Raw genomic sequence first — 13,141 nt, 5'->3', positions numbered from 1 at the left:
AAATAACATGATACATGTATATTTATACATGTAATGCAGCTTTTTTTCTTCAATTTTTTATCAGTAGATTTTTACATTGTGAGATATATTTTTTGCATATTTAAACACATTTTAGGTAATTTATGTGGATCTTACATGCTTAATGTGAGTTTAAATAACTATTTTTGTTAATTTTATAACATTTTTTTTCTGTTTAAAACACTTTAAAGATTTTCAAGAAAATAAGCAAAAATCTGTAGGCAAGCTACCTAAATTGATAGTCATAGTTAAGTAATTAATTTTAATAAGATTAATTCAAAGTTATATTTAGTATTATTTGTTATTCAACATTTTACGAGTTTATTTATTTTGCCCTCTTCAGCAACTTAATTAATTACAGGTATTTGATAAAATTTTAAATGTTTGTTTGACACAAGTTATTTGAGCCACATCACGACAAAACCAACATAATGGGTTTGCGACCAGCTTAAAAACTCTATAATAAGTAGAGAAACTGATAGCGAACAGCATGGATCCTGATCAGACTGCGCGGATGCGCCGGCTGGTCTGGATCCATGCTGGTCGCAAACCCATTATGTTATTTTTTTTGTCGTGACGGGGCTCATTTATAGAATGCATTATATTGTAATAAGCAATTGTGAATTATCAAAATAATAAAAGAATATATACCAAGTAAAATGCTATTATTCATCCATTACTATTATGAGTCAACAATTTAAAATACAACTAGGGCAGGTGTGTGATGTGGAAGAGAAGATTTTATTAGTGTGTTGTCCCAGTTGATCATGATAAAGGTAAACAAGAGCACTGCATGCAGTGTCAATGCTTGTTTATTAAAGGCAACAACTATCAATAACCAAATTTGACAAAAAAATCTTAGAAGGGGCATAACTCAAAAAAATAAAGCTAGCTTTCAGAATAATGGCCCTAAAGTTGTCTTTCAGCCGTGCTCTGTCATGATAAAACATGGGTAAGAGTAAAACTTTGGAAAATGGCAAAATGCAACAGTTTATAAAATGTTTCACAACGCAATATCTTAAATGTGGACTTGTTAATTTTACATTCAGAACAGAACCATTGACATGTTCTGTACTTACTGAAAAGTGAACAGTGCACAGATGTGCTGGTAGACCTTGGTCTGCACCGTTTGCATGGGTAGTTTGGGTAGCTATCAGCAGTCAATGGGTTAAAAATTTTAACCCATTGACTGCTGATAGCTACCCAAACTACCTTAAAATATTTCCAATCTGTACAATAAATAACATGATACATGTATATTTATACATGTAATGCAGCTTTTTTTCTTCAATTTTTTATCAGTAGATTTTTACATTGTGAGATATATTTTTTGCATATTTAAACACATTTTAGGTAATTTATGTGGATCTTACATGCTTAATGTGAGTTTAAATAACTATTTTTGTTAATTTTATAACATTTTAAAAACTTAAAAAATCTTCTTTTAAAGAACCAAAAAAGTTAGAGCTAAGATATTTAGCATGAAACATCTTCTAGTGAATGTCTAATATAAATATCTAAGCTCTAGCTCTTACGGTTCTTTAAAAGAAGATTTTTTAAAGTTTTTACTATATGCATATAGGGAAAATCAATGACCCACTGGGGCGGGGCCAATTTTGACCCCAGGGCTTTTATTTGAACAAACTTGGTAGACACTCACTAGAAGATGTTTCATGCCAAATATCTTAGCTCTAGCTCTTTGGGTTCTTTAAAAGAAGATTTTTTAAGTTTTTACTATATGCATATAGGGAAAATCAATGACCCCCTGGGGCGGGGCCAATTTTGACCCCAGGGCTTTTATTTGAACAAACTTGGTAGACACTCATTAGTGAATGTTTCATGCCAAATATCTAAGCTCTAGCTCTTAGGGTTGTTTAAAAGAAGATATTTAAAGATTTTTCTTTCGGTTGCCATGGCAACCAGAGTTCTGCATGGAATTAAATTCTTTGAACAATTTTTAAAGGTGACCACCAAAGGAACATTCCTGTGAAGTTTGGATGAAATTGGCTCAGTGGTTTATGAGGAGATGTCATTTAAAGCAAAAGTTTACGGACGGACGCCGGACGGACGCCGGACGAAAAGCGATCACAAAAGCTCACCCTGTCACTTTGTGACAGGTGAGCTAAAAATAAGTTAAAGAGGAGTATAACTTAAAAATATTGCTTTTAGTTTCATGTTGATACCCTTTGAAATATTTAAATTTTGCACACACAATGAATGACAATGCAGCAATCACAATAGCTCACCCTTTTCTTCTAAACAGAGAAGTTATTAACGGCATATGAAAAATAATTGTGCAAAATTGTCGTAACATTAATTTTTAAGTTTACTTTACATACTGGTATCATAATAACTGTCATTTTCTTACTGCTACTTCCATGCCGTCCAACCAGAATTTGGATGGGAGCCTCAATTTGGATACTAAAGAAAATAAACCTTAAGAATTAATAAAAAGACAAACACAGGCTACTTCTTTTCAATTTTTTTTTATTATATTTGTTCATCTAAACATTGATTGGCTATAATTATTGTGTCAACATGAAACTGTAAAAAGATACCATCACTTAACTGTAAATAAAATTTCATAAGTACACGTAAAACAGAAAATAAACAAGAAACAATATCACTTCTCGCTGACTAATTACACGCGAGAAATCTAAAAACCATCCGTTTATAACATCAAATACATATATACAAATAGATAGAGATTCGAAAAGGTAAACAGATAAACAGGGAGGAGTATACTGTGTCAAACAGTAGAATATATAGATAAATATATATGTATAAATAAACACTTCTGTAAAAATTAAACATTTTTTATTATATCATGAGAAAGTGCCACACCTTTGGCTTCGAGAATGTGTAAAATTTAATGTTTAGAGATTATATTTAATGACATATAGCTGTGTAAACACAACATTTTTACTGTAAACGTACATATATTATAAATAACTCCTGGATTCAGTCAGAGATTTTAAACTTTTTTTTCAGAATGCAAATTTGTCTCATTAATATTTCATACAGTATAAATATTAGTAGCGCTTAAGTTTCTAATATGTTCACTACCTTATTTAAACAGAGAACATAGAAAAACAGTGAAAAAGACCAGATTGTAGACTTGAAATGACAGAACATGGAACATTTGTTACACATAAAAAATATGTAGACTAAGTGTGTAAACACATTCCCATTTGCATAATTTCCAACGATTAAATATTTTCAGATGATTTGATAAAATTTGGTAAAGAAACAACATGAAAGCTCATAATTATATAAAAGCCTAAAAAGCATTAAAATATTGCAAATTTTTCTACCAGGTCTTTGAAGTTCAACTACAAGCAGTTTTGGTTATAATGTACATGTACATGTTTTACCTATGACATCAGGATAGAACCAGGTCGGTCTGTACATTCACACAATTTTACCAGATTCTACACGGCTGGCTAATCATTTCATATAAATTTTGAGAGCTGAAAACCCTTCAAATCTTCTGATGAAAATAAATCTTAATTTAAAGTAGGTAAACTCTGAATATACAAATTCAGCTTGGGTTACAAAGTTCTTGACCAGTGGCAATATTAATATACATAACCAACCTGAACTATGACCAGACTGTATACATGTAGGCCTACTGCTGGACACTCAATATTAATATTTTGACAATGGACTTACTTATACTACTATCAAACTGATAAGAACTCATAGTAAGAATAGTCTGCATGTAATTAGAAATAGGTACATAAAACTGCAAAAACAAAATTTTCAAAATTTCTATGGGTACCAGTAAACATTGCACATTGTGTGAAGATAAATAATTATAAAACAATATAAAAATTATGAACATAAATTTGTAGGGAATATAGCCCACCAGTGTACTATTCTGGTCCATTGTATCACTCCAGTTTACACGATTAAGACAACTTATAAAATTCACCAGAAAAGCACACTTGTGTAATTTTCCTTGTGCCATATACCTATTGTTAACAGGAGGAATTCTTTTTCCATGTAAAACTTGAACCTGGCCTATTATTAATCGAGACAAAACATTCGTTCTGGCTCAGTTTCAAGATAATTGGAGGGAAAACTGGATCTCAGACTCGGGGTATGAAGGAGTTAAAAACTTAATGTGAACTGAAATGGACATGTAACACCCATAAGTGATCATAATACCTCAACTTTGAGCTAGGTTTTAATGCCATAACAAAAGTAATATAAATGCAAAAAGTTATATAAATGCATAAATGGATTTCAAATTTGATGAGTTAACACTATTGCTGGAGAAATATATGGATTTCCATTCACTTAAATTGCACATTTAATATAAATGTTAAATCTTTGAATAAACATATATTCAAACACATGTAAAATAAAAGTAAACTTAACAGAAAAGAAATATTTTATGTTAATACATTATATATATATATTTATGTATAAAGAATTTGTTACAAATAAAATAACAACCTTTTAATATTCAATGATTTATAACTTGTTGTAAATGCATTTTAAATATCAATTATGTATACTAATACTGAAAGAGATATTGGAAATGACTTGATTTAAAAAACATGACAGTAAAGTTTTCATCAAATATCCCATCCCAACACTCTTTATGTTGCCTACCCCACCCATTTTTGAACTTTTATCTTATCATTCATCCACTTCTAAAATTATCACAAAACATTCTAATATGTAGTCACAACAAAACCAACATAATGGGTTTGCGACCAGCATGGATCCAGACCAGCCTGCGCATCCGCGCAGTCTGATCAGGATCCATGCTGTTCGCTTACAGACCCTCTAACAAGTAAAGAAACTGATAGCGAACAGCATGGATCCTGATCAGACTGCGCGGATGCTGGTCGCAAGCCCATTATGTTGGTTTTGTTATGATGCGGCTCATATGTAGTCACAACCATTGTTTTTAACTAGTAATTTTAACTATCTATACTATTACAGAATAGTTTTTGTAGTTGTTTTATTTTTCATATGTAAGGAATTCCTTTTTATATGCTTGGAAAAATTCACCTATATGATCTACATACAGATTATGATGTCTTAAAATTACTTAGCTTATAATAGAATTATTATTTATCATATATTTAAACCCATAAAAGAATAGAAAATTGATTATCATTACAGAAAAAAAAACAAAAAAAACATAATTAACTAAAAATAAAAACAGACATATTTAAATTCTAAACAAAATTCTGAACATTGATACAGTAAAATTTCCACAGACATTATGGTTTGTTAGTAATAAGTTCAGATATTGAAATATTACAAGTGCTAGGTTGACGGAAAACAGGGAAAAAAAACCAGAAATTAAGATATACTGGTAGACATTCACAGAGTAACATTTAACCCTTAACAAGCAAATTTTGTATAATGATTTCCCCAGCTTGAATTTCAAACAGTTCATTCAGTTCGAGGGATTTCAATAATAAAAAGAGCCATGTCACGACAAAACCAACATAGTGTGTTTGCGACCAGCATGGATCCAGACAAGCCTGTGCATCGCGCAGTCTGATCAGGATCCATGCTGTTGGCTATCAGTTTCTCTACTTGTAATAGTGTTTGTAAGCGAACAGCATGGATCCTGATCAGACTGTGCGGATGCGCAGGCTGGTCTGGATCCATGCTGGTCGCAAACCCATTATGTTGGTTTTGTCATGGCACGGCTCAAATATAGAAACTGAACTCACTACCAACAGTATAGAGTTTGAGTTCAGACTGCATGGATGTGCAGGCTGGCCCAACTTTACGCTGGTGACAAAGACTAACCAATTTTCCGTTCCAGCAGGTGAAAGGTTAAATTTTAACTTAAAATAATGTGTAAACAACATACATTTTAGTTTCTATGCTAACACATGTATTCTATACTACTGGTATTTCAAAAGCATAATTATTGTCATCTTAGTGCAGTCCACAGGTTAACTCCTATTGAATTTTATAAGGAGTTAACCCGTTACTGCACTAAAGAGACCATACGTGTATTCTATTACGTTAAAAACAAAATGTGTACTCTGCTTTCTTAAATTTGAAGAAAAAAAAAAATCAATAATCCAGCATGTCACATGGTGAATTTTTCTACTTCACAAACATAACTTTCATGTGTAATCTACAGAATAGATTTTTTTTTGTGTGTGTATTTCATTCTTCTACGTTTTCTACTGTGTTAACTCATATGTGCATTTCTCCTCTTTTGAATAATATGTTTTCTACTCTCCTGCCTGTGCCCCAATTCTTGAAGAAACACACATATATTTCTACACACTATAGCCTTATACACTATTCTGAAAAAATTATAAATAATGAACAATAAACCACTAGATGTATAAATCATTCCTAGACAAAACATATCCTATTTTTCTAATAAAAATAATGTGGTCATGTATTCAAAAGCTCTCATGGATTTTACAAGAACAGATCACACTTGTTGTTTCCGAGCCTTGTAAGATCCTATCCTATTTAATCTAGCCAAGTTAAATATAAATATTCCAGGAAGATCATTTAATCCTATAATACCATTATTATAATATTATATGAACATATTGCCACTTTGTACTTGCAAATGATGCTGCAGATACTGGGAGAGAAGTTTTAAAAAAAAAAGCTGGATTCTACAAAAAGTATGAAGAAAAAAAAGAAAAAAAGGAAGAAAAAAAACCAAAAACAAAAAAAAACAAAAACAAAAAAAACATTCAGCATGCAACAGAAAGTTTTTTAAACTGTGTTGACTGCAGTATATATATATATATATTTGTATTGTTATACATATTACAAAAAAGTGAATAAAATACTGTGTAAACATTTAAAAGTCAAAGAGATGAATAATATACATATTGTATGAATTTACAAGATGGTGAATATATAATTCAAATATACTACACACAGTGAAGTGTATAAATATCCATATTGAACAACATGCAGCTAAAAACAATGCAATAAATGTGTTATTGTATGACAGGTATTTACAAAATGAGATGATTTACACTCTGGTTTAAATCTGGTTTTGTTATTATCACCGAAATTTTTTGTCTGAAAGTGTACAGCTATGTTCTAAACACTACTCAAATATCATATACAATTTGCATACACCTATTCCTCCCACACATGTTCAATATCTCAAAACATTTCGAGATTCATCATTTATTCAAAATACTAATTTGTTTTGTTTTTTTCCTAAGCAAGTATTGTATTGTTTCTAATCACTACCACTCCCTCCCCTGCGGTATTTCAAACAAAGGGAAAGAGAGCTTATGAAATTGAATGTTATATCCTATGAAATTAAACTTTTAAACTGCTTAAAGGTTCCGGTCCATCTTTAAAGAAAAAAAACATGTCTGTAGTCATATGATGTTTTCAATATTGCTTCACAATTATCAGACAATCTATAAGCCTGTGTTCACCTTAATTAATTAAAAAATTCTAAACAGGCTGCTTATTATAATCAGTATGGTATGCATATATTCGATAACGATAAATGTCATTCAATAAATAAGATTCCCATGCAATGAGAAAGTGTTCTTTATTCAGTCTGAATCGTCGCCACTTGCACTTGCGTTACTACCAACGCCTGGAAGGAAACGTGTTCGGCTACTATTCTCGGATTGTGTCACTGATTGCGTAGCTTCTTCGACCTAGTAAGATTAGATTATATAGAGAAAATGGAGTAAGGAAAATTGAAAATATACGTGAAGCAAACGGATATTATGTGCTCGGTGACCCGTTACCACCATCGTTGCCAAGCTCCTCCATTCCCGGGAACAAGTCGGAAATATTGCTCTCCGGATGCTTTAATGAATGTTTTGTCACTTCGACCTGACAATGAAGTTTGAAGAATATATATGGTTTGAAAATTATAATAATAATGGACAACAATTATTGCTATGAACATAATTTTGAAAGTCTGAACCAGTTTTAGTACACACACTTACTGAGCAAAACGCTAAATTTATATTGTTCGTACATTTATTTATAACTCTTTCTAAAAACACTCTAATCTGACAATTTTATAATAACAAATTAGTATTCACAATCATATTCTTCTTATTTCAACAATTTTATATACATCCAATGTAATTTTTACAAAAAGCTACTTTTTGTCTAAATCGATTTTTTTTTATATTTTTAACCTAAAAAATTTCTCTGGACCTAGTAAATGATATAAATAGATATACAAGCACATTATATAAATTAAGAAATTCACTAGTTGTAAAAATATTTTAAGCTTTTACTTAAGGATTACAGACTTTAAAACCACTTGCCCCTCACCGCTGTGGGTTCGAATCCAAACAGGGACTTTGGAATCTTTCATGTGAGGAAGATATACAGCTAGTTTACGGAACGTCGGTGGTTCTACTCAGGTGCTCGTTTGTGCCTGAAATAATGCACGGAGGGGCACCTGAGGTCTTCCTCCACCAGTAAAGCTGGAACGTCACGATATGACCTATCCTGTGTCGATGTGACGTAAAACCCAAAACAAACAAAAACAGACTTTAAATGAGCATTGATATGGGCTGCCATGTAGGTATTTTCTCAAATATTGATGTTTAATGATTCATTAGGATTTATAGTCCTTAATAAAGGCACTTATTATAAGTCTTTTAAATAAAAATTACCTAGCCACGGGCTCAATACCTAGAATATTAAAATAATATAACGAAAAATGTGTCCACAGGACACCTTTGTCCCTGCTTTCTTTTGTTGTCACAGTGGCAAAAGTTACAACTACAAAAATGTAATAAGTTTCATTTAAACCTTTAATTGATAAAACACTTGTTCTTGATTCGACAAGTATTTTATGTGTCACTATGACATTGACCTTATGACACAAAATCATAATTGGTATATTTTAGTCATGACCTGTCTCAACACCAAATCTTAAGACTGTACCCTAAAGCATTCCCTAGTTTTGGGTAGTACAATACCACAGTGACCTTGAACTTTGACCTCAAAATCAACAAGGGTCATCTACTAGTTATGATGAACCTCCATACAAAATCTTAGGCCAAAGTTATACCTAGTTATTTGTCGAACAAAGTTTAAGTGGTAAAATGCAATGTCATTGACTTTGACCTTCTGACCTCAAAATCCCTAGAGGTCATCTACTAGCTCTTTGTCCTAGGTAGCATAAATCCTAGCTTATTCCCTTTCAAGTAACTGCCCTTTCAAGTAACTGATTGGACAAGGAAGAGGTGGTGTTCAAACAGACATACTGACCTGACCCATCATGTTATGTTCCCACTTTTTAAAAGGGGGTGGGGGGTATAATCATATTTACCTGTAATCTACTACAGATCGTCTGGTAGGTTTTGCTATTTAATGTGTTTTCTAGAACACCTTGCAGCTCAAAATCTGAGTAACATTTCTGAAAAAAAAAAAAAAAAATTCAATTCAACCCCAACCAACATTACCATATTTGTCTTAGTGCCCCTGCCCTATAACCATCTATGTTTATTTTTTATATGCAAATATTTTATGGATTAATACATTTTTTTCGCTAGATGGTTTGTTGTCTGTTTTGTTACAGCATATAGAGATTTTACTACCATCAGACTAGATTAATTTTTTTTGTTTTAAATTATTGAGGTTTTTTCATTTTTTTTTTCTTCCTGATAAAGTCTGTTGGTTTTAGTTTAAAGTTTCCTTTTTTCCCCAAATTATTTCAGCCCTCTGGACACTGGCTGGGGCATTTATGACATTTCATAACAATGGTTTTCATAAATTAATAAAAATACTTTTGTGCCTGTCTTTGTAATTTGACGCTAATATGTCCTTGACCTAGAGGCCAAGGCCATGTTGCACAACAAATTGACCTTATTCAACACTTTTGGAAAAAACTTGAATAACTGATGGTCAAAATTTGACAGATTGATTGACTTAAACCCTGTCTGTGCATGGATTGACACTCACTTGGGACAAGTGATATAACATTGTTGTCTTAGATTTTTTAATTTTTTTTTTTTTACTTTAATGCTAAAAACTGAAAATATTTCCCCTTCATATTCATAAAAATATAATAACAACTGAACAAAATTCCTAACAAGTAATAATACAAGTAGCTTATTTTACCATAATAAAAGTAAGGCAAGATTTAACATTACTGCAGTAAAGCCAAACTGAGAAACTTCTTATGTGTTGTATTTTTAGACTGAATTTCTTTATTTGTTTATACTTCTACAAGTAAAATATACAGTGCGATGTCTTATGAACAATCCAAATTTAACAGCAATGTCTAAGCTTTAATAACTAGAAATGTGTCCATAGGACACGAATGCCCCCACACGCCACTGTTCTGTTAATCTTATGACTCTAGGTCAAATATTTTTTGGACTACATGTGCCACAAGTTGAAAACTAAAAATCAACAAAGGGCCATAATTCTGTTAAATTTGGCCGCAGCAAAAATTCCTTCCTTTACTACCATCGACACATTAAGGTTGTTAATCCCTGGAAGTTTAAGCAAAATCTGCCATCTGGTTTAAGAGAAGTTGCGTTCACAAAATTTCTACATAGTATATAATGAAAAAATCAACAAAGGGCCATAATTCTGTTAAATTTGGTTGCAGCAAAAATTCCTTCCTTTACTGCCATCTACACATTAAGGTTGTTCATCCCTGGAAGTTAAAGCAAAATCTGCCATCCGGTTTAAGAGAATTTGCATTCACAAAATTTCTACATAGTATATAGTGAAAATATCAACAAAGGGCCATAATTCTGTAAAATTTGGTCGCAGCAAAAATTCCTTCCTTTACTACCATCTACACCTTAACGTTGTTCATCCCTGTAAGTTTAAGCAAAATCTGCCATCCGGTTTAAGAGGAGTTGCGTCCACAAAATTTCTATATAGTATATAGTGAAAAAATCAACAAAGGGCCATAATTCTAATAAATTTGGTCACAGCAAAAATTCCTTCCTTTACTACCATCTACACATTAAGGTTGTTCATCTCTGTAAGTTTAAGCAAAATCTGCCATCCGGTTTAAGAGGAGTTGCGTTCACAAGATTTCGGGACGGACGGACTGACTGACGGATTGACGGACAAGTGCAACGCTATATGCTCCCACATTGTGGGGGCATAAAAATGTTTTCAACAACTGATATGGTACATTCCATTTCATGTAACTTTGTGACACCAGTGTAATGCATACATACACAAACAATAAACAGTCCCAAATTGAAAAGCAGCGCAAAGTCCATTCAACAATTTTAACATGATACAATGTAATAAAGAGTTAGGATACTTACTCTAGTAATAGCCATGATACAGGTGAGCTGGTAAGGGTGAAGGGAAAGGTCAAGTCTATCTGTCAGCCAATCACAGATCATCTTCATCTCATCATGGTACCATTGCTACAATTGGCCAATAATCAATCAATCACTGTTTTCAAGACACATAAGAGAACAGAAATAATAGCAGAAAGATTTGCTGTTTATCAATGTACCAAGAGTCACTTAAGTATCTATAAGTAAGTGTGACCAATACTAATTATACAATTTTTAAAAACGAACACACATGTTAATATCTTTTGACAAATCTTTTTGGTTTGTAAATACATTGTACTAAACCTGCTGTAACAATAAAGTGATTAATCTTTGCCATCAGTATCAAGGTAGATCAACCTGCATATCCATGCAGTCTGATCCTATTCTGTTAGTAGCTTTGTCACTTGTACTGTTTGTACTTCAATCTTTGTTGTTGATATTGAAATATTAGCATGTGTTATGATACATATATTGCATATTTTATTAGCATTTTTTCCTACCTACGTACCTACCCACTTCTTCAGAAAGGGAAAAGATTTTTTTGAAGGGGGCCTAAATAAAATCATACTGAAAGGAATGTTTGTAATTCAAGGCTTGGCAAATGCATTACAGTCATTTAAAAGGTTACAGGTTAATTTTCATCTAAAGTTCAATTATCTAATGCTTGATGATACAAAGCTTACCTCAAATATGGACAGAACAAATAATTCATCAATGATTTTTTGTCGTAAAATGTCTAGATTTCCACGCATAAAATCTACATAAGATTTGCCTAATTCATTAACTGGTTTCTGAAAATAAAACAGACAAAAAATACAATGATGAAATGTGAAATATTTAAACATTTCCTTTATGAAAGTAAATACATGTAGTTTGTTTATTAGCATAATCAAATACAAATAACAATCACATACATGTATAATATACAAAATAAGTACCGACTGAATAGCAAACATAATGCCCACTACGATCAGATGGCAAAATCATGTGTCATATTTCAGTTTTTTCTTACGAAGGTAGACCCCATGTATCTCTTTCATATTTATTTTCAGGTACCTAAAACTCAAGTCAAATGCCTAGATGTTCAGTTCCTTAATTTGGCTACACGAAATTATAACTAAAAGGATAGCAGATAATTAACATATTTACCACAAAAGCCCTTCAGAAATGTTCATTCTGAGTTAAACATACTTTGGAAATGCAACATAGCATTTACTTGCTTTGTTGGGCAAGAACTCAAGACTTAGTGCTCTCCCTTGGAACAAAATGGCAGGATTAAATTGAACATATATGATAAAAACGTTGTAGGATTTGAAATCACTTGAGCAGGAGTACTATGACAGGATTTCTGTGCCCCTTGTCATGTACAGCAAGCTCTTTAGTAATATTCACATATCTGAGATAAAATAAATTAAACTACCTACATAAATTAAGAATTAACCTTAAGCCTGCTGTTAGCAATAGATTCTACATAATTATGCAACCAGTGCAGACCAAGATCATGGTCTTTTTTCGTTTTTCAATCAATACTTGTTTTGAAGTCAATTTTTAAGATATTTAGAGGGGTAAGGGCTAAATAATCAACATACTGGTACAGCGGCCTTCAGATTTTATTTTTTGTTTAGTTTCAAACTAAGTGTTTCAGTAATTTTATCTTGCAAAAATGCATTATATCACTGTAAGGCCTTTTTCAAAACGGCGTCCCGAGAGCTATTCATAGCACGTCAATGACTTTCGTTTCTTAAAATAGAAGATTGGAAAATGAATTGTCAACTTTACTTATTTACATATAGACAGCAGACCAGTAAAAGAGGAGTTTCCTTATTGTTTATGTATTTCATTGACTTCAAATTTCA

At 31.9% G+C, this 13,141-nt stretch overlaps 1 protein-coding gene across 1 annotated transcript in view; it reads right to left on the bottom strand.

Moving 5' to 3' along the window:
• Window positions 1-6,732: 6,732 nt before the first annotated feature.
• The window catches only part of LOC132756020 (calcium-dependent secretion activator 1-like), a 91,710-nt gene continuing 85,301 nt past the window's right edge, over window positions 6,733-13,141 (bottom strand). The window contains exons 22-25 of the mRNA XM_060746974.1: window positions 11,969-12,076; window positions 11,268-11,372; window positions 9,302-9,388; window positions 6,733-7,658 (exon numbers count right to left, since the gene is read on the bottom strand). Of these exons, the coding sequence (XP_060602957.1) occupies window positions 7,551-7,658; window positions 9,302-9,388; window positions 11,268-11,372; window positions 11,969-12,076 (408 nt within the window). The 3' untranslated portion in view covers window positions 6,733-7,550. The remainder of the gene's footprint in view (window positions 7,659-9,301; window positions 9,389-11,267; window positions 11,373-11,968; window positions 12,077-13,141) is intronic.

The sequence above is a fragment of the Ruditapes philippinarum genome, unplaced genomic scaffold (genome assembly GCF_026571515.1).
Source record: "Ruditapes philippinarum isolate M1 unplaced genomic scaffold, ASM2657151v2 ctg1017_1_1_1_1, whole genome shotgun sequence".
In the NCBI taxonomy this organism is placed as follows: Eukaryota; Metazoa; Mollusca; class Bivalvia; order Venerida; family Veneridae; genus Ruditapes; species Ruditapes philippinarum.
The sequence above is the reverse complement of the archived record's forward strand: the minus strand, read 5'-3'. Positions and strand labels throughout refer to the sequence as shown.